Source organism: Macadamia integrifolia, unplaced genomic scaffold (assembly GCF_013358625.1).
Source record: "Macadamia integrifolia cultivar HAES 741 unplaced genomic scaffold, SCU_Mint_v3 scaffold23, whole genome shotgun sequence".
In the NCBI taxonomy this organism is placed as follows: domain Eukaryota; kingdom Viridiplantae; phylum Streptophyta; class Magnoliopsida; order Proteales; family Proteaceae; genus Macadamia; species Macadamia integrifolia.
In genome coordinates, this window is record NW_024868623.1 from 667,523 (window position 1) to 688,607 (window position 21,085).

General features: G+C 39.3%; 1 protein-coding gene across 10 annotated transcripts in view; it reads right to left on the reverse strand.

Annotated features, from left to right (window-relative positions):
- Nucleotides 1–18,796, reverse strand: part of LOC122066236 (glutathione S-transferase zeta class-like) — a 33,682-nt gene extending 14,886 nt beyond the window's left edge. For 4 of the 10 annotated variants that reach the window (XR_006136299.1, XR_006136298.1, XR_006136297.1 and 1 more), the window contains exons 1-8: nucleotides 18,636–18,796; nucleotides 18,365–18,473; nucleotides 17,946–18,002; nucleotides 17,052–17,137; nucleotides 16,843–16,914; nucleotides 11,369–11,422; nucleotides 11,200–11,275; nucleotides 388–483 (exon numbers count right to left, since the gene is read on the reverse strand). Coding sequence is in view for 6 of the 10 variants with exons in the window: in XM_042630057.1 (XP_042485991.1) it covers nucleotides 395–483; nucleotides 11,200–11,275; nucleotides 11,369–11,422; nucleotides 16,843–16,914; nucleotides 17,052–17,137; nucleotides 17,946–18,002; nucleotides 18,365–18,473; nucleotides 18,636–18,638 (546 nt within the window). In the remaining 4 variants the exon portion in view is untranslated. The remainder of the gene's footprint in view (nucleotides 1–387; nucleotides 484–11,199; nucleotides 11,276–11,368; nucleotides 11,423–16,842; nucleotides 16,915–17,051; nucleotides 17,138–17,945; nucleotides 18,003–18,364; nucleotides 18,474–18,635) is intronic. The other 6 variants (XM_042630061.1, XM_042630060.1, XM_042630057.1 and 3 more) reach the window with 4 other exon arrangements.
- Between the last annotated feature and the right edge of the window lie 2,289 nt (nucleotides 18,797–21,085).

Here is a 21,085-nt window from a genome sequence, read left to right on the forward strand (position 1 = left end):
TATGAAGGACAAAAACCACTAAATAGCATGATCATGTTGATATATCCATTGTAGGAGACAGATTAACATTCTTCAACAGCTAAAGCTTGCTTTCGTTTTAGCAACTCTATGAAATTCATAAAACAATTGAGGCAAGAGATGGATGTAATTTCCAGATATGGTCATTGAATATATCAGGAAGAAATGAGGAAGAAAAAGACATTATTTATTTAATGCTTACAGCCCAATAAAATATTTACAAGGGTATTTTTTTTTTTTTTTTTTTTTTTTGGGGGTGGGGTGGGGTGTGGGGAGGGGGAGGGGGGAGGGGGGAAGGGGGAAGAAAGAGTGAATGACAGAAATATGAGTGTTGTGTGTGTGTGTGTGTGAAAGAGAGCATGTATGCACCAATCACATTGAGTATGTCTGAGAGAGAGAGAACCAGGAAGACTTCATCCCCTGTTGCATATCTTCCCGCAAATCCTTTTAACAACTGTTCAAGTGCTGGAACATATTCAAAACCAAATCAGTTCTCAAGTCATTACAGTATAAGAACAAAGAAAAGGACAACAAAAACAACAATCTAGGTTCTCAGACATCTGTTCAGGGAAGAATCGAAAGTCCTAGGTGTTTCAAGAGCAGAAAATATGGGTAACCCTTCTAACATTCCTCCTTTTTTCTTTTATCAGCATGAAAAGAAAATTTGAGACGTAAAGCGGCTAAAAGAACATGATTTGATGGAGGGCCTTAGGGAAGAAAGGGAATATCAGTGTAGCAAGGGCAAAAAGGGGAAGCATGCATTCTCACAAAGCACAAATTGTAACCAATTCTTACTCTAATTATTTCATTCTAAGTTGTCCATCGGTTACAGCCTATATGTAGGGAAAATAGAGACATGAAATTAGAAACTCAATTGAAATAGTGTCCAACCCAAACTAGGAAACAAGCATAAAAGGAAACTGATGCATAGAAGAAATCCTAACTCCCACGTTCAAGTCTGAAAAGTAAAAGCATGAAATAAAAGACTACTAGGAAACTACTAACTATTTCCACCCCTTGTTGGACCAAAACCCTAGGCTGGACCGGTTCTTCCTGGCTCTTGGCTTCCAAAACCAGTCATACCGGTCCAACCAAGTAAGTGCAGCCGTATCTACATCAACTCTCCTCTAAAAAGAACTCGACTCCGTCGAGTTTGGATGAGATCCAAGAATGTCGTCTGAATCAATGCGCTTAAGGAGAAAAGTACCAGTTGTCCTCTTGAATTTGAGAGGGGGAAGATCATTTGCCGGAAGAAACTTCATCTCAAGGCCAGCATGATGAAAAGAGTATGTATTTTCATATCCGCAATGCTTGGCTTTCTTGTCGAACAATCATGGACGCCCCAAAAGAATGTGATAGACTTTCAAAGGAAAAACCTCACATTGCACCTGATCAATTAGTCCACAAATGGAATACGTGAGCAAACACCTTTCATTAATTTTCAGATTATTGTTGTTCACCCACCCAACCTTGTAGGGGTTCGGATGAGGCTCCGTTTTCAAACCAAGCTTACGAATAGCATCTTCAGCAACAATGTTGGTGCAACTGTCGGGGTCGGTCACCATATTACACAAGTTATCATTGCATCGCACCCTCGTCTGAAAAATATTATTATAGCGCCAATCATCCTCCTCAAGAATCTTCTGTGTAGTCAAAAGAGTAGGATCACATTGAACGGTTGATGCCCGCCATCATTAATCTCACTAAGCTCAATATCACATAGCCTTCAGATTTACTGTTCCTGTTTTCAATCGCTCTTCTGGTACATAGGGTATAAAATTGTCCTTGTCGATGTATGCTAACAACTGGTTAGGACATTGATTAGCTCGATGCCCGTACCCCTTGCATGTGAAACATTGAATAGCCTCTTTTGGAAATACTGAGTTCTTGTCATAACCACGCCGAGGTGGGGAGTAAGGTCTGTCCAAACCACGACGAGGAGGGAAATATGGAAAATTAGGCAGTGAAGATGACATCTCTGAATCACATCGAGGTGGAGAATACGGCCAGCTAGGTCATGAAGATGCCATAGATGACGTACTAGCCTGTGGTCTGCAGATTGACTTTTCCTGTGGAGATGACTATGGCTTAATAGAACTAGGACCCCTAGGAAAAGCATCTGTGAATGGCCTCCGATTGTATGGGTGTTTCAAACTTTCCTCAACCTGATATGCTACTTGTACAGCATCTTCCATTGTAGGCAATCGACTAGATGCAAGGGCAACACTAAGTTGAGGGTGCAAGCCATTACGAAATTGTGCCACCAATACTTCTTCATCCCACTCAAAATCAAAACGAGTGGCCAAATAATAAAATCTAGCAACTTATTCTCCAACGGTTAAATTCTCCTGTCTCAACTGTGTAAACCTGATATGCATGCGTTGCTTGTAATCAAGAGGAAAAAATCTCCGATTCATGACTTCATAAATTTCATCCCAAGTAGCGACTAATCTAATCCCTCAGGACCCCTCTCTGGGATGACCTTATTTCCTTCTTTAACACTTTGGGCCACAGCCCTTGGGGTATTGCTGGGGACTTCAATGTTATTCGTTTCAACCATGAAAAACAAGGGGGTAACCCTATTGATTCGCAGGATGTAGACCCTTTCAATGATTGCATTGATGATCTCAATCTCACGGACATCAGATCATAGTTGTCACGATGTCAAATCGATCCAAGGCAGTGGAGGGGTGGCTAATCGATTTGGCGATGAATCGCCCATTATGGCATTGCCATGGCGGTCAAATCGCCCATGTGTCATTTTTTATTTTTCCTATTTTCTAAAGTTATTTAGTATATTACTTTTTTATTTCCCTAATTTTCTAAGAAAAAATATAGTAGTCATTAGAATGTAGACAATAGACAAGTATTTTAATCCATCCAAATCAAAAGATAAAGACATTGCTAAGAAATAACAGAAAATGATTCCTTCCATCCTACATCAATAATTGCACAAGACCACATTGAATTGACAAGTGGGGGAAAAAAGATGCACACAGGCCAACAAGACATTATTATAAATTTGTAGAAACATTTATATGAACCAACATATATCATAGATTCACAGGAAACATTGTTAAAATATGTTGCAACAGAATAGAACTAGAAATTTATATGAACCAACATATATCATAGATTACAATGGCTTTTTCCCCTAGCACATAGACTTACCTTGCTTAATATTAATACAATCCACAATACAGAACATGGTTCTTAATCATGGAAAATCTGGTAATTGAAGACCACAATCTGACAATCATGACTGCTAGAAAATTTGCATCAATGAAAAAGACAATACAAGTATACAACATTACCAAAAAAATAAAAAAATAAAAACCAAGGAAATCAGAACAGAGAAACATTTATGTTCTGTGTGAGTGAACTAAGGAAGAGGAAGAAGAAGATTAGAAGAAGAGAAGAGACTGATTACTGATTAGTAGTAGAAAAAGGGAGGGGGGGGAAAAAGAGGTGAAGACTCTGAAGAGTCGAACAAACCAGACTCTGTAGGGTCAAGGAAGAAGAAGGTTAGAAGAGGAGAAGAGGAGAAGAAGAGAAGAAGAGAAGAAGCCAGAGGCAAAGAAGAAGAAGGTTAGAAGAAGAGAAGAAGAGTCCATAGACTCAAAACCAGAGACAAGGAAGAAGAAGTTTAGAAGAAGAGTCGAACATACCTATCTTCGCTGGAGCACAGAAGCAGCAACGCCGGAGCAGGAACAGCTATCGCCGGAGCAAAATAAGGGTTGAAGGGTTGAAGGGAGTCTTCGGTCTTCACTTTGAGACTTAGGGTTGGAGGGTTGAAGAGAGTCGGAGTCGCGACTTGTCTCTTTGGTCTTAATTTAGACTTTTTTTTCTTTTTCATTGGTACAACTTATTAATTTACACTTTTATCCCATGTAGCATTAATTTGTACATTTCAATTACACCTGCCAATAACATTGTTAACAAGAGAATCAATTTAGTAATTAACAATAATAAAAAAAAAGGCGATTGATTTATGAGTACAACGTCATAAATCGTCGCCGGGGACGATTTGGCGACGCCATACGACCCTTGGCGGTTGATTAATGAAGGTGACACTAATCGGTCCACCGATTTGCCCTCTCCAAAACGCCATGACAACTATGCCTCAGATGGTCCGGTGTTAAGCTCACGTGGCATAACAGAAGATCGGGCAACCTCTGTGTGGCCCGTAAGCTTGACAAAGCCCTTGTTAATGAAGCTTGGCTTGACTCCTTCCCCTCCCATGCCAGCTTTGGTCTCCCTGGGATCTCTGACCATAATCCCATCTCTTTACATGTCCTTCCCTTCTGCTCATTCGGCCCCAAACCTTTCAAATTCTTTGACATGTGGATTACCTATCCAGACTTCCATTCCCTTGTCCTAAGAGCTTGGCACAGTCACACTCCTTGTTCTCTTTCCCCTCTCCTCTCTTTTGCCACCAAACTCAAGAGTGAAAATTGTTTTAAAGCTCTGGAACTCTTCCACCTTCACGAATATCTCCTCTCGGGTCTGTGACGCCCAAGATAAGCTTCATTCTATTCAATCTAGAATCCAGATGGATCTCCTCCACACTACCCTTGCCGAGGAAGAGAAAGCAGCCACTTCTGATCTTTCCCTGCTGCTTGACCAGGAAGAAAGTTTCCTTCGTCAGAAATCTCGAATCAAATGGCTTGAATTGGGAGATTCAAACATTGCTTATGTCCATCGCTCCCTTAAAGCCAGAAACAATTCCAATTCCATCCCGATGCTGATCTCCTCCTCCAGAATTGATCTTTTTTCCCCTAACCATATGAAGGTTGAAGTTGTCTCTCACTTTCAGAGGCTCTTCAGTCCCCCCCCCTTCCACCCCTACACCAATCCCTCTTAATCTCCTTAATAAGTCGCTGATAACATTCCTTTTCTCCAATCCATCCCCAGTGAGGAGGAAATTATCTCGGCCATCCTTTCCCCACAAATCCAACAAAGCTCCGGGCCTTGATGGTTTCAGTATGGGCTTCTTCTCTGCCTGCTGGGGTACTGATGCAGTACCAACAAGGGTTTACACAAGGAGAACCAAGACCAAGGTTGACCCAAGTGACTGACTGGGTCGACCCAGATCTGGTCCAAGTCAGCCCACGGTTTGGGCTGCTGATGGGGTTACTAATTAGTTATTTAGTTTCTATTTTGAAGTCCTAAATTAGTTTCTAATTTCAAGTCATTGTTAGTTTCTAATTTCTGTCTAGACTAGTTTCTATTTTCATTAGATTCTAATTTCCAGTTTTTAGTAACTTCTTGTAATCAATTTTTAGTACCTCAGATTTAGTAACTCTGAGTTACTATTACTTGTAAACCCTCCCCATCATTATAAATAAAGATGATGGCTCTTTTAACGAGCCATAATTTGACTAAAAAAAAAAAAAAAAAAAAAAAAAAAAAAAAAACCTCTTGTTGCTGCCATTGGGTATCAATGGTGGTTCCTTGTGTTTGATCAAGGCCTAAGGATTGGTGTTTGATCCAATCGACACTCTGCGGCGAGAAGTCTGAGTGGATTGCTATTATTTTCTGGTTTCTCTTATTGTGGATATCTTCTTTAATTTCCCAAGTAAGTAATCTGAACTTTCTGCAGAATTATTCTGGGTTATGAATCTCTGTTTCTCTTCCACCGACCTGTATTGTTCTAATCATCCAGCCATCTGATGGCTTTAAGCTTTTGGTCGAGTGTTACTCTGGCTGTGTGGAAGACTCGATCCCATTTACAGTGTATTCTAACCATGGATCTGTTAGTTTTGTAATTATTCCTATTCTGGCCAATTGAAGTTTTTTGCCCAGAATTGCCGTCTAATCTGTGTTGAATGTTGATGTTGATGTTGATTTCTGCCTTTATTCTCCGATGGACTGGACTTTCTAATTAATAATCTGAGTTGATTATATGCTCCTTATATTCTGCTATAGAATTTCCTGAAATTGCTGGGATCGACTGCAAGGTTTCAGAACCTACAGTCCAGAATTGAGTTCTGGTCTGGTTTATCTGTTCCTGTGGTGTCTTGTTTCTGATTGTGCCTTATTCAGCAATCTATACCTGCTGCTGGTTAGTCTACGTGCTGGTGTAATCTCTATTTTCAGAAATTCCAGATTCTGGGTCTGAAAATTCTGGTTTTCAATGACTGTTGACTGATTACTTCTGAACTATTGTTGCTGTCTAATATTGGGTGATTATTGGTTGTTCTTTGGTTTAACTTTCCTGCAGTCTTGGGTCTGGTTTGGTTGTCAAATCTATCTCTACATTAGGTACCATCAAAAATGATCTTATCACTGTAGTGAGGAGTTTCTTTCTTAATCCAAGCCAAATTGAGGGGATTAACCACACCTTCCTTTGTCTCATCCCTAAAAAGGAAGGTGCGGTTTCCATGAATGACTTCAAGCTCATCCCTCTGTGCAACCTTCTGTACAAGTTCATCGCTAAAATCCTCATCCACAGGATTCAAAAAGTCATTGACTCCCTTGTCAGCCCCAATCAATCGGCCTTTATTGCTGGTAGGAGTATCTCTGACAACATTATGCTATGTCATGAGATCGTTCATGGTTTCGATCGTAAATCCCATGGCCCTACGGCCCTCCTCAAGACTAACATCCACAAAGCTTTCGACTGGGACTTCATATCCAATGTGCTTCTCTAAATGGCTTTCCCGCCATCTTTTGTGCATTGGATCAAGGTTTGCATTTCCTCCCCTCGTTTCTCCGTCCTAGTGAACAGAAGCCCGACCGGGTATTTCCCCTCGGGTTGTGGCATCCGTCAAGGGTGCCCCCTCTCCCCTTGCTTTTCTCTCTCCTTGGAAGTCCTCTCCCGTTCTATCCAATCTACCACTGATCTCCATCTCATCTCCCCCATTTCTAAATGTAAATCCCTCCTCCTTTCTCACTTAGCATTCACTGGTGACATTATGATTTTCTCCAAAATTGACCCCAATTCTATCTCCACCATCATGTCCATCCTTCATTTTTTTGAATCCCTATCTGGGCTCAGTATCAATCTCCTCAAGTCCAATATCTTCATTTCTAGGGTCCCGTCTGATATCCGTGACTCCCTCTCTGAGCCCTCTGGTATCCCGCTCAGGTCCTTGCTTGTTAAATATTTGGGTCTTCCCCTAATATCCTCCAAGCTCTCCACACATCACTGTGCCCCTATGCTGGATAACCTTAAAAAAAGGCTTCAGCTCTAGAAAGGTAAACTTCTCTCATTTGCAGGTCGCCTTACCTTGATTAGATCGGTCCTCCAGTCCATGTATCTCTATTGGACTAGTACCTTTGTCCTCCCTACTTCCATCATCAAATCCTATGAGAGTCTCCTTTGCTCCTTCCTCTAGAAAGGCTCCGATTCCTCTAAATTCCTAAGACCTTAAGCTGGGATAGGGTTTGCCTTCCCAAAGCCGAAGGTGGTCTAGGGATCAGAAGAATCAAAACCACCAACTTTGTTGGTATTTTGAAGCTCATATGGAAGATTGTGTCCAAGCAAAAAAGCATTTGGGTGGACTGGATATACTCGGGCTTGCTCAAATCTAATTCCTTATGGACTACTCCTTTCATCCCGGATGCCTCCTGGATTTGGCGGAAAATTCTAGACCATAAATCCATTGCCCTTTCCGCCATCTCCTTCGTTATTGGCAATGGCCAGGATATTTCCCTTTGGAAAGACCCGTGGCACCCTTCTGGCATCCTCTCTCTCCTCATCTCCCCTATGGTCATCTACCCTTCTGGTCTTCCTCCTAATGCCTCTGTCTCCTCTATTATCTCTCCCTCTGGCTGGTCCCCTCCGCCCTCCCTCCCTCCTCTCCTTGATCTTTGGTCCAACCTTCCCCCTCTTCCTCTAGGGCACCGAGGAAGAGATGACAAATGCATTTGGCTCCCATCCTCTTGATGCAGATACGGCTGCCCTTTCTTGGTTGGACCAACATGACCGGCTTTGGAAGCCAAGAGCCAAGAAGAACCGGTCCAACCCAGGGTTTTGTTACAACAAGGGTTGGAAATAAAATTAGTAGTTTACTTAGTATTTTATTTCATGGTTTTATTTTCCAGACTTGAACGTAGGAGTAGGATTTATTTCCTTGCTTTAGTTTCCTTTTTATAGTTGTTTCCTAGTTTAGGCTAGTTTCCATTTCAGTTAAGTTTCTAATTTCATGTTCCTATTTTCCTATATATTGGCTGTAATCGATTGAAGATTTAGAGAGTGATTTTGATTATTGAATGAATGTATTGAGTGTGATTCTCCTTTTTCCCCCTCTCTACTCTGATTTCCCCTCTTCCCTAAGGTTCTCCATCACCTCTAACAAATCCTTTTCTTCTGCCTCCGCTTGGTCTTTCATCTGCACCCCTTCCCCGGTGGTTCCTTGGCATAAGGTCGATTGGTGCAAAAATCACATTCCCCGGCTTAGCTTCACCTTTTGGCGATGTCTGACCAACTGCTTACCCACTCAATCCTTTCTCATCCATCGTCATATCCCTACCAACCCTATTTGTTGCTTCTGTCCCCTTGGCATCGAGGATATCCCTCATCTCTTCTTCTCTTACCCTTTCTTTTCCCACATCTGGAAGGTTGTCCTTTCCAAATGTTGGCACAACAGAAGACCCATCCTTCCTTTTGACAGAGAATGGAACTGGATTGATATGACCTTCGGTTCTATTATCTATGACACTGTTGGAAAATTGGCTTTTTGTGCTACTATCAACCACCTCTGGATGGAGCGTAACATCCGTAGATGGACTTCCAAATCCCGTTCCCCGGATAAGATTTAGAAAGCTATCTACTTTGATGGGAAGTCCAAAACCTCTCCCTTCAGACCAGACAAGTCCATAATACTCCCAAAAATTCCCACATCATTACCTCCTAGAACCTTCAGGTTTACTTCCTCCACCCCACTTGATGTCCTTCTGGGTTATGGCTCCCCCCCCCCCTCTTCTTTGCTGCTGGTCTTTGCTGTTGATTTTGCATTTTGTTATTTGTTTTGAGTTGATGTAGTATTGTAATTTTCTGTTGCTGATTGCTTGGATTTTGGCCTAGGCCTTGGTCAGCCTGTAACATCTCCATTATAGAAACTATGGAGTTTATAATATCAGCGGTAGGGTTGTTCTCTGCCATGCTCTGATACCATTTAATGTAGACTAGGATAGATAAACTACCATGCCTTCAACTGTAAGATTTTTTTATTAGAAGAACAACCAATAATAACCAAGGTAGGACAGCAAAACAACAGATCAGAATTAAGGAAGAAACAGATTTTGTAAATCAGAATTTTGAACCTAAAAGCTAGAGTTAATGAGTTCAGACTATAAACCAGATGAGAGGACTAAACCAGATATAGGAATAGGGTCATCTCAGACCATAAACCATGAACAAACATCCATAGAAACAGAAGAGAACAGATTAGCTCATTCGGTTATGGTTCCTGGTCTATAAAGTTAATACAGGACAAAAATCAAGAGATTTTCAATATCTCAAAATTGACTGGTCAGAAACAGCCCAAACCAGGTCAAGTTTCACTTCGGTAGGGAGGAAGATTCGACCAGAATTGTAGCCAAAGCCTATGACTGGAAGTGCTTCAGGGAGCAGGGAACCGATTAGGGAGTTTAATGGAGTTCTGGGCAGAACTTGGATTTAAATACCTGGTTTGATGATCAGCAATAGATCCCCTGAAAAAACCTTAAAAATAAGAAGAAAAACCTCTCGGGCTTCACACCACAAAGAGTCAACTGGATCAAACACCAGTTCCATCAGCCTTGATCAAACACAAGACAACTCTTCATTGAGAAGACAATAGCAACAGCCATTAATTTGTTTATCAAAATCATTCCAAGCTTTAGGAGCCTCCTCTTCTTTATTTATAATGTTGATGGGGGAGGGAATTACAAAATAAAAGGTTTCTCAAAAAAGGAAACCTTAATTTAGTCTCCTAATACAATACTTACTAAAAACTGAAATTAGAAACTAACTGATATTAGAAACTAGCTGAAAAAGGAAACTAATTACAAATGACTTGATTCAACTAATAACTTGACTCCGAAGAAAGCCAATATAACTTAAATTAAACCCAACTTAAAAGGAAACTAATGAAAAAAGGAAACAAACTAGTAATCCCGTATGCAACCTTAAAGCCCCTCTTTTAAACCCATAAAAGTGGTACATTACACTCCAAACCACATGGACTGAACGCCCAACACATATACAACCCAACCCTAGACTTATTCCTAATATAACAAGCCTAGTATGGTGAAGAATCCGCATCAGAATGTAGGAGTTAGGATTTCTTTCCTTTCGCATTAGTTTGCTTTTATGGCTTGTTTCATAGTTAGATTGGTTTTTATTACAGTTTTATGTCCCTATTTTCTCTATATATAGCCTGTAACCGATGGACAAGTTAAAGTGCTTTGATTTTGAATGAGAATTGGTTGAATTTATGCTATGTGTGAGTGTGTGATTCCCTTCCTCCCCCTCCCCCCTCCCCCCTCCCCCTCTCTGATCTTCCCCTTCTTTCCTAAGGCCCTCCATCGCATGACCTTGGATAAAGCCTATTAGAGGGCAAGGATTCATTTGGCTGTGACCCCATTTCTCTGAGTTTCTCCTGAGTTTTGGGCTGCTCTTTCCTCTTACTTTCATCTCTCCTTCATTTCTCTTTTATCATTTCTTATTTTCTTATTTTCTTTTCTTTATTTCTCCTATTCTGTTTGGACCTCAGTTTTCCCCTACTTTGTTTTGCACGGATCCTTATATCCGACCCCATTAAGTTGGGATAAAGGCTGAGTTTGTTGGTTTTTGTTGTTTTAGAATAAAGAGACATACCTATTTAGTGGAAAAAAAAGAGACATCTGTACCACATCATGCCCATTTTAGTTTGTTGGGTTCAATAATCCATGAGGGGTAAGAGATCAAAGAGGATGTTACCAATAGAATTAAAAGTAGGTGCCGGATAAGAAGAGAGGCACTTGTGGAGTGCTCCCTTATCCATGAGGGTGTATGCCACTAAAAATTTAAGGAGGAGATTCAAGCCCAAACATGCCAGACCAAGTTGTTGGGTTGGCTATTAGACCAACCATACTTTTCAGAATGAACTAAGGCTACCCACAAACAAAACATGCATAAAATGTACCTGATTGGAAATATAATTTATGAATAACCAATCTTATGAGGAAGTAACTGTACATTACAAAGCTGACCTGCAAAACCTTTTCCAATATGACGCTGAGCCCAAGCAAACTTTTCATCTGAACTAACTTTTTCTTCAATATATTTCTGAATGAAAAAGCATTTAGTAAAAAACCACGGTACATTAAAGGATAAAGTGAATTTTGGCAACAGAAGAATTCATACAACTAAGATACTTACAAGGACAGACAAATTCTGAAGAGGCTGAATACTCGAGGAAACAATATTTGCAGCCTACAACCGAACGATGATATGATCAAAAACTCAACAATATCTCAATTTAAAACACATTTGAGTATATCACAAAACAAATCTTTTTATTTAGGGGGGGTGGGGGGGGCCGTCAGGGGGGTTAGGTAATACAAAAGCAACTTCTCATAAAAATCAGTAACGTATCAAACTGAATTTAAATATCAAATCCGGTCCAAAGTCCAGTTGCTTCAAATGGAAGTAAATCCATTGGACTTGATGGATGTTCATAGGGAAAAAATATGTATATATATAATAATAAAAACAGGACTGAAGCTAAGAATGGCTACCAGAATTCTTGGATTTAACTTTAAAAAATGATAACATCAACTCACAAAAAATGACTCCTTTTTCAGAAAGTAAATACTTCATCCAAGAAAAAAATAAATAAAATAAAGTAAAACCTAATGCAGTGTGGGTGAGATCGGGCGAGTGATCTTAGTTGGAGATGGGATTGCATGCATGTGTTTATGGATTGAACGAGATTCAAGCTGGGGAAATGGTTAAATTTGCCCACGGTGTAAAAGGAATAGCATTGAATCTTGAGAATGAGAATGTAGGGATAGTTGTATTTGGAAGTGACTCTTTTTTCTATAAATAAAAACTTTATCCAAGAAAGAAAAAACAAGCAACCCTGACGCAGTTAACATTTTCCAAAGTTAAATTCTAGAATTCCTTACACCAACAAATCTCAGTCCTTTGGATTGGAACCCAAACTTACCACAGCTAAGGATTTCTTACCACACAACCACAGTCCTTCGGGTTGTGCACTCAGAACTACCACGGCCTAGGATTTCTTCCAACATAACCACAATCCTTCAGGTTATGCATCCAGGTTTCAAGGATTTTTACCAAGGCCATGGGCCAAGGAATTCTACCCAAGCACACTGCCAAGGATTTCTTCCTTGGTACTCCAAGTACATCCATGAACAAGCTCCATGCTCACCTGCAAATGCAGCAAGTGACTTATTTCTTCAAGTCTGATAACTGCTCCTTTATAACTCAGCTGCATCTTCCCAAGATTTGTCCATTGCCCTTTTCTTCAACATGATGTTCCACGAAGCTCGTTATCTTGTGAGAAGTAACCACATGTAGAAAACTTGAATCCTTGTAGTTGTGACTCAAGCCCTTTTATAGGTATCCAACTAGCCATTAGAATCAAGCTTAATTCAAGTTGATTTTGACTTCAAAAACAAGAACATTAATGAGAAGTAATTCACTTCATCATTAATCAAGGACTTCCTACGTTCCAAGGAAAACTAGTTGTTAAACTTATTTTGGCCATCAATGAAGATGCCTTAAAAACTGAACACTTGATTATCCACTAAGCTCCTCCATTTCATAATCCATACCAACACTTCTAAATCACCAAACGATTGTATACGGTTAACCGTGCACCACCATGGTTGACCGCAAAAACAAAAAGCCAAGCCAACCAAGCTTTTGTTCGGATGATTACACGGTTGGCCGCCACTATCATTCGCAAGTCTATACTTAGAGATTTTTGTTCAGCTCCATGGACTGCAGCTTCACATGGATGACCATGGACAGCAAGGTTTAAATGTGTACCCTAAGCTAGACCACCTAGCTTCTTAGGTTTTCACTTGGGTCTCACAAACTTATAGGTTTTTCTTGATCTTGCTCAAATTCTTACATCAAGATTATAATACATAATACAATTTAAGCACAAATAATCTTGATCTTTGTAAGAGAATTCATCTCCAATCATGGTTCAAAGTATCGGTCCATATTGTACTGTATCGGACAATACGTATCTGTATCGGCCCTTACCAATACGATACGGACCGATACAATACATGAAATTTTTAAAACCCTTTTGTATCGATATGTATCTTACGATATATACCGATACACCACTGAAACGATACGACACATACCAATACTTAATGAAAAATTCAAAATCAAAGTGAAATGTACGTTTTAGTATGTATCGGTATGTATCGACCAATGTACACCGATATGTACCGATACGGTCATAAAATGGCCCAGATGGGTAATTTTTCAGAAAAACACAATTTTTTAGGTGTTTTTGTTCCAAAAGTTGCGGTCAACCATTTTCCTCTCTAACTAAAGTGGAAATCAGGATTGGGAACAAGGATTTTACATTTATGGGACAACTACAAACCTTGGATTCTTAGTGCGATACTTTCAATTTACTATTTATGCATAATACATGTTATATATAGCTTTTTAAAATTATTTTTTTATGCAAAAGTGTTTCCTATCCATTTATATGCGTATCTTTAGGTATCTTAACGTATCTATGATACAATAAGTTACCCTCCGATATGTATATTAATTTTGGCCGACCGATACGGCAATTGATGCCGATACTTTAATCCTTGTCTCCAACGTTAATGTAGACTTTGAAGCTCTTCATGGTCTCTTCATGAATGTTGCAGACGACCAGATCTTCACGGTTGACCGACTTAAAAAACTCTTCATATCCTTCAACATGCTTTGCTCTTGACTCCAAAGAATGTCCTCACTGAATTGGTTGCCACTGATCTTCACATGTCTTACACATTTTAAAGCATACAAAACTAAGAATTGATCGTCACTGCTCTACACATGCCTCACACACATGTTAGGACACCAAATCATATTAACAATGGTTTTCGTACCCAAAATATATCTCTATCCAACTGATAGATCTCTTTAGATTCAACATATTTGACAACCTAAAGGAGGGTGATTAGGTTATCACTAGTTCAATCGCCTCTTTTTAAAAATTAATTACACAATTAAATAAATGATGCAAAATAATAAAATTAATTAACAAAACTAAGAAGCATACACAATAAAGCCACCAGATTTATAGTGGTTCAACTCTTCAAATCTTCATCCACCTCAAGAACACTTGAGAGATTTCCATTAGTTTTTCCCTTTTCAGTACAATAGATGGGGATATTCATCTTTTATAACCCCTTCAAGGATAAGAGGATCCATACAAAAACCCCTTTAAGGAAGAGAAGGTCCTTTAATCTCCTAAAGATGATAAGGTCCTTCGCAATTTGTATAAGTACAGTCTAAACAATGCAATTGCTTTATTCTAGAGTTCTACAAACTCTTTTTTTACTAACGATGGGTGTCCAGGCCTTCGGCCTGACTAGTCCCATATACCTATACTAACCCCACAACCTCATGGACAGGGACATACCAAGGTTGAATGAGAACCATTCAACTTTCACTGAAAAGAGGCCGAAGAGCACTAAACACCTCGAGTGAGTGGCCCCAAGAAGGTAAGAGGAGTCGAACTCAAAACCACACGCTTCCTAGAGCGAAGGTCGCTCGCCAACTCGGCTACCCCCTTGGGGTTTAGAGTTCTGGTAACTCAAAGCAATTATACACTTACAAATAAATTAGTAATGAAAGGATATTACCTAGCAAGAGTGAGTGCATTAACATATGAGTGGAATGCACTACAAGTCTCCTCTATAGCTTCTCTTGTAAATAGAAATGGAGAGAAGAAGTGGAGAATGATTGGTTGAGAACAACAACAACAACAAACTAAGACTTTTCCCAACTAAATAGGGTCGGCTACATGGATCCTCGAAAGAGCAAGATAAAAGCAAAGGAAAGAAAAGGGGAACAGAAAATGAAAAGAGACATAGCGAGGCAACACCTCCGGGACATCCCACCTAAAAGCGATCAGCAACATGGATCTTTACCCTCCAAACAGATCTGTTTGATGTCATACGACTCATACTTGGATCTAGACCTAGCTTCTGCTTGAGATATCCTTGAAATACATGTAGAAAGAGATCTTGATCTCAATAAAATGTTGCTTTACTTGACTTGAACCCCCATATAATTAATCTCAATAATAGTAGTTATGTTGTGTTCAATGAAACAATAATCGCTTTTATAGGCTTGATTAAGGTGCTAATTATGGTGATTAAAGAAAATTCTAACGATCACTTCCTATTCAATCAACCAGTTGACCTATTAAAAACACGTTAAAAATAGTCGTTGGAGACAATCTGTCGAACCAGATGCATACTAATTCAACCGGTTGGTTCATCCAGTTGCATCCGGTCAACTGGATGTCTACCGGCTTGACTACTGATTTTTGGCACTGACATGAACCAGTCGACAAGTTCAGGTACCAGTTGGCTGGTTGGCCAGTTTAAGTGCCGAATGGCTTGGGATTTTTTTATGTATGACACCATTTTTACCGGACTTTTTTACCAAATTAATTTCCAACCTGTTTGGTCACTTCAAGGAGTCTTTGGGAATCTCCTAAGGTTTATCTAGGTCATAGGAGACATTCAAATGATATGATATGCAAAATACAAAAACAAGATGCCATGCAAGTGTACTATCCTACGACTACGGAATATCTTCAATCTCCTTTGTCTTCATCCTTCAGTAATTGTCTTTACTTCCCATCTTCTTGAACTTGTATTTCTTCATGACTTGCAGACTCCAAGAGATGTTACTTCCATCACATTGCTTGAAGACAATTTTTTAAATGCCTTCATTTGTTTGTTATCGTCAAAACCAATTTAGGAGTGTGGGCATTTCCCCAACAAAGAAGTAATTTGAAATCTTCATCATCAAAAATAAATCAGCAATCATAAAAAATAAATTGTCTTCAGTGAACTAATCACTCCATGCCAAGCAAGAACTGAGAGAATAGACCCTAGTTTGTCAACATATCACCATTGACTAGGTCTGAGATAAATATTAAGAAGCAAAGGTTGCAGCAACCTACAAACAAGAAACCCCTTAGACTATCAAAATCAGATTTTATAATATATCATTATAGCCTGATTATTGAGAATGCTCTGATACAATGTAAGTAGATAGAACTAAACATACCAGAGAAGGAGAGAAGGGAGGAAGATGGAAGACCAAGAGATGAAGGCTGTGTGATATAAGTGAATGAATTCTATCGCACCAGCCAAGGTACTTTTATATTAAACTGGACAGATTGCATAATAAGAAACAAACTCTACTAAGCCCAAAGTCTAATCAGAATAGGAACTTAAACTCTAATTGCAAAAGGAAAGAGAAAACAATAAGGAACTAAGCTACTTAGACAAAGACATGATCCCATGGCAACCAAGACACACACTCCAACAATGTCCTAGTATGAATGTTTTCCAGCTAGCCTTTGGGTTTGAAAGCGGAGAGTTCCAAAAGCAAGCTAGAATAACACAGACTAGCTGCTCCAGTACATTACCAAGCCCAAACCCCTCTACCGAAAACACGAAAATGAATAGCTTTTCCTCCACCTACACCACTAAGAAACTGAAAAATTAATGCTTCACATCAACATAATATAGATCATTTTACATTGATTCATGACTTGATGGTACCATATAATACATTCAAATAAACCAGACTTCAAAGAAGAAAGGTCAAAATTTCATCCTTACCTGAAAATTGATAGCTCTTTTATGAAGATCCTGAGGCAATAGTGGATTCTGATGATATTTCTCTTCCAAATACTGTTACAAACAAGGATGACCATGAAAAATTCCAATGGAAGTGTCAGAGCCTACATTCATGACAAAGTATAAAGACAAACATGGCAAAAAAGCAGGGTACAATGCAAAGTAAGATGTGAATATATGCGTTCACTGACCATTAAGATGGCAAAAGAGTCGGCAATCACTATGTCCTCATCCACCAGGACTGGCACATAATTAAGAGGACTTAACTTCGAAAAATCTACACTCAATGCACAGGAATAATTACTCACAAACATATATGAAATGAAAAATAAATAAATAAATATAAGGAATCAGTGTGTATCCAACAAGTTCAAGTCATAACTTCCATTCATGCAATGTGAAGTTGAAATAGAAACAACCTGAAAGATGAGTATGACCAAGATATCCATGCATACTAAGTGCAATCACATCGTCGTGTGTAGAAACAAGAATATACTGTACCTTTACAAATTTCAGTAATACACAAACCATGTTTTCTCGTCAGTGGGGCAAATGAGCAATAGCATGGATTTACATTCAAAACCACTGTAAAATAATGCAGGTGACCCCAAGATAAACGTCTTTAACTTCTTGGGTCTCGCTTGATATTCAAACAGCACTCATTGACACATTTTGGGGAATGCTGCTTTTCATTTCATATGGGGGTTTTCAAAAGACTACGGCAGAAGATTTTTCTATGAACAATCAAAATTTACAATAAAAACGTTTCATGCATCCACCTGTTCTCCTGACAGACTATCATGTGCATGCAAAGAAGTAATGGGCTAAGTTTCAGAGGAAACTGGAGCTCTATGGTGCAGGAGAAGGTATGGATATAATTGTCACATACAATTTTCAACATTGATTCTTTTGACACCACGTTGAGATGCTTCTACCCTTCTTAGGTTGAGAAATTGATGGTCACGCAGGCATGCGTACATGCGTAAATACACACATAGAATTTAGTACCATTCTAGGACCCTTCCATGCTTTACATTTACATAGGCGAATGCAACGCACTTAAATGAAGGATATCAGTTCCTCACCTGAACTGAACTGCTCTCCTTTCAACAGGTTCACTGCCTTGTACTCATACTTCAACCCTTTATCCGCGAAACAGAGTAAAGAGAAGAACCAAACTTAGTCATCATATCCCAGTAAAAGAGAAAAGTAGTTAATTTTGCTTTCCTCTTCTCCATAAGAAAAGGGAAAAGAATAACAACAGGATATTTGTGTCAAGGCTAAAGGAATATGGCCATAAATCAAACAAACGGTTGAGATAAAAATTAATAAGATAAAATGGATCAAAACTAGGGTTCTTCTGTAACAAAAGCGAAAATTTTGTCGATTGTGTGGTATGGCTATCAATTAGTGCATCATCGTCCAGAAACGAAGAGTTTCCCAATGGAAAACAAATGTTGTGGACAACCAAGCGTAGGTTACTGGTGTCAAGGAGAAGTTTAACCTTTTAAGTTCAGGGCGATGCGTACGCGCCAGGAGCACGAGCTCCGCCAGTAGGAATATAGCTTCAGCTTCGGCTGCTCTTGAAGTTTCGAATCGCCAACATTCTTGGCCTGATAAGAAGCAAAAAAGAAAACAACAAGAGGGAATATAACAAAATCGTCATTCGAATATTAGAATATGGTTCAGGAAACCTCAGCCGCAGCTCAATAGCGGGAAAAGGAACGTTGGCGAGCAAGCGAACGAGAGGACTAAGGCGGGAGAGTAGAACGCACCATGGTAATTCTCCTCGAGCGCAGTCCTGCGGCTGCCTAGATGTCGATCGAAACAATAAGAACTCGTAAATCTTGGGGCCGTTTGATAACGTTTCTGCTGTTTCTGTTTCAAGAAATTTTCGTTCTTGGAAACAGAAACAGAATTTTGGGTGTTTGATAAGAAAGCTAACTGAAACACTATTTAAAGTTAACACGGGAATAAAGTTCGCTGAAACGCTCAGAAAGCCAACTGATAAGCTAACTAAGAAACACTCCCTCTCTACGGTTTCTCTAAACAACTCGGAATCGAGATTTCTAACCCTATAAGAATCCCGAGCTGCTCTTGTTGTCCTACTGAACAAGCTCGCTCTATCCAAAGCTAGTATTCGTGACTTTCTTCCCGATTCGATTGTAGAAACCCTAAATGCTGGATTTAACCCCGAAAGCTTGGACTTTTGGTTATGTATCTGCATTTCTAGATTCCTTGTTTGCATTGAATTCGAGGAAGCCCGAGGAGGTTGGGGTGACGGATGGAGAGTTGGTTGTGTTGGAAAACTCTTCTACCGCTTTGGTTGGCATTTCTGCGCTTTTGGATCACTCCTCTTCAGTTGTGTCTACTGTTATTGATGCAGTAGCTTCACTAAGAATGGTAGTGATGCCAAACTCCGTCTTCAATATCGATTTTTTGTGCCCCATTTTTGTTTTGAGAAATGAGCGAAACAAGTAAAACTTGTTTCGTCATTCATGTTTCTTGAAGCATAAATTATTATAAATTTAAATTTATGTTTCAAGAAATAAGTGGAATGGAACACTTTTACCAAACGGTATTTATGTCGTTTCTTTGTTTCTGAGAACAAGAAAACACAAAAACACGTTTCTAGTTACGTTATCAAACGGGCCCTCGATTGTTAGCTATTTCAAGTGATTCTGTACGTGTTCGGTGCACCGTTTCAACAATCGGATCGGATGTTGATTCTGATCGAACCGAACCGGTGTCAGTTGGATCGGGTAGCTGGATCCAACCCTCCAGGCTCCAGTCAATTTCATTATGGGAAATTACTATCACTCCCCTACACTTGGTCTATATTTATTAGAACTCTCTTACCATTAATTTTTGAGAAATTTACATCTAACTCCCCTTATGTTTGCCTTTATTACAACCTCCCCTTCGAGTTTTGTTTATTACATTTAAATCCATCAAACCTAATGTCATGAAACTAGTGTTAGTTTTGAATTTGAAAAATTGCCCCTAATCAATCATATAAACCCAACTTTAAATTCCTATTATACCCCTTCTTACTTTTATAAAACTAAAACCCATAAAATCCTACCCAACAGAAAGAGAAGAGAAGGAGCTTACCTTGTTCGGCGAAGTGAAGGAAAGTTTGGGGCGAAAGTGAGTTATTGTAAGAGCTATACTTCACAAGTTAGTTTTCATGGGATTAGGACTTAACCTAGACCAATTTCTGAGAATTTAGGGCACAAGCTTTATTGGAATAGGTTTTCTTTATGAACTCATCGTCGACTCCTTATCTTCTGTCTCTCACTAGTTAGGAGAATGAGAAATTGGACAAGACTTCAGAAACATCTGAACATATTTGAAGGAATTTGTTGCATGACAAACAAGGTATGGAGGAAAAATCATGGCTGCCGTTTCTTCTTTTCTTTTCTTTTCTTTTCTTTTTCAAAGGGGAACAAAGGGATCAAATACAAACATGGGTTCTAATGATAAGATGTAAAAGCATATCCCATTTTCCATAAAAGGGAGCATTTCCTTCTTGGCTCCATAAAATTTTATCCAAAAGCTACAATATTTAATGGAGAATCTTAACATTCAAAGACCCCCAAAAAAACCAGTCAATGTCACTAAACAGAGGAGAAAAGGAACAATTGCAAAAAGAATTTTTTTTTAGAAGGAACGAATGGATAACAGGAAAGGGGCCAGTGGCAGAGAAAGAATAAGAATATATTTTAGAATTCAACTATTAATCTAAAGTAAGCTTTTTTTATTCCCAAGTGTTGCTAAAAACAAATCATGGAATCGTTAATCTAATTGTATCATGTGCTAAAGGCTGTCTCTTCGCCTTGGATCTCGCCTACAACAACCCTTTCACCACCTTCGCCTTCAACGTCGAGAAGAATCCCCACATTCTCTCCAAACTCATCGGTCGTCGGTTGCCGTGAAAAGAGACGACGAAGTTGAAGAGGCAGCAATAACCAGGGGTTAAGACAAGTTTAGGGTCGAATATGTTCAAAGGGTAAAAAGGTCATTGACTTAAGATGTTTTAGGTATAGATATCATAAGGGTAAAATCATCTTTTCTATCTTAAGAACTAACACTTCTCTCACAGTGTTAGGTTTGGTTGGTTTAAATGTGATAAATGAAACTCAAGGAGGGAGGATGTAATAAAGGAAAATGTGAGGGAAGGTGGGCGTAAATTTCCCTTAACTTTTTTTCTGATTCTCCCCTA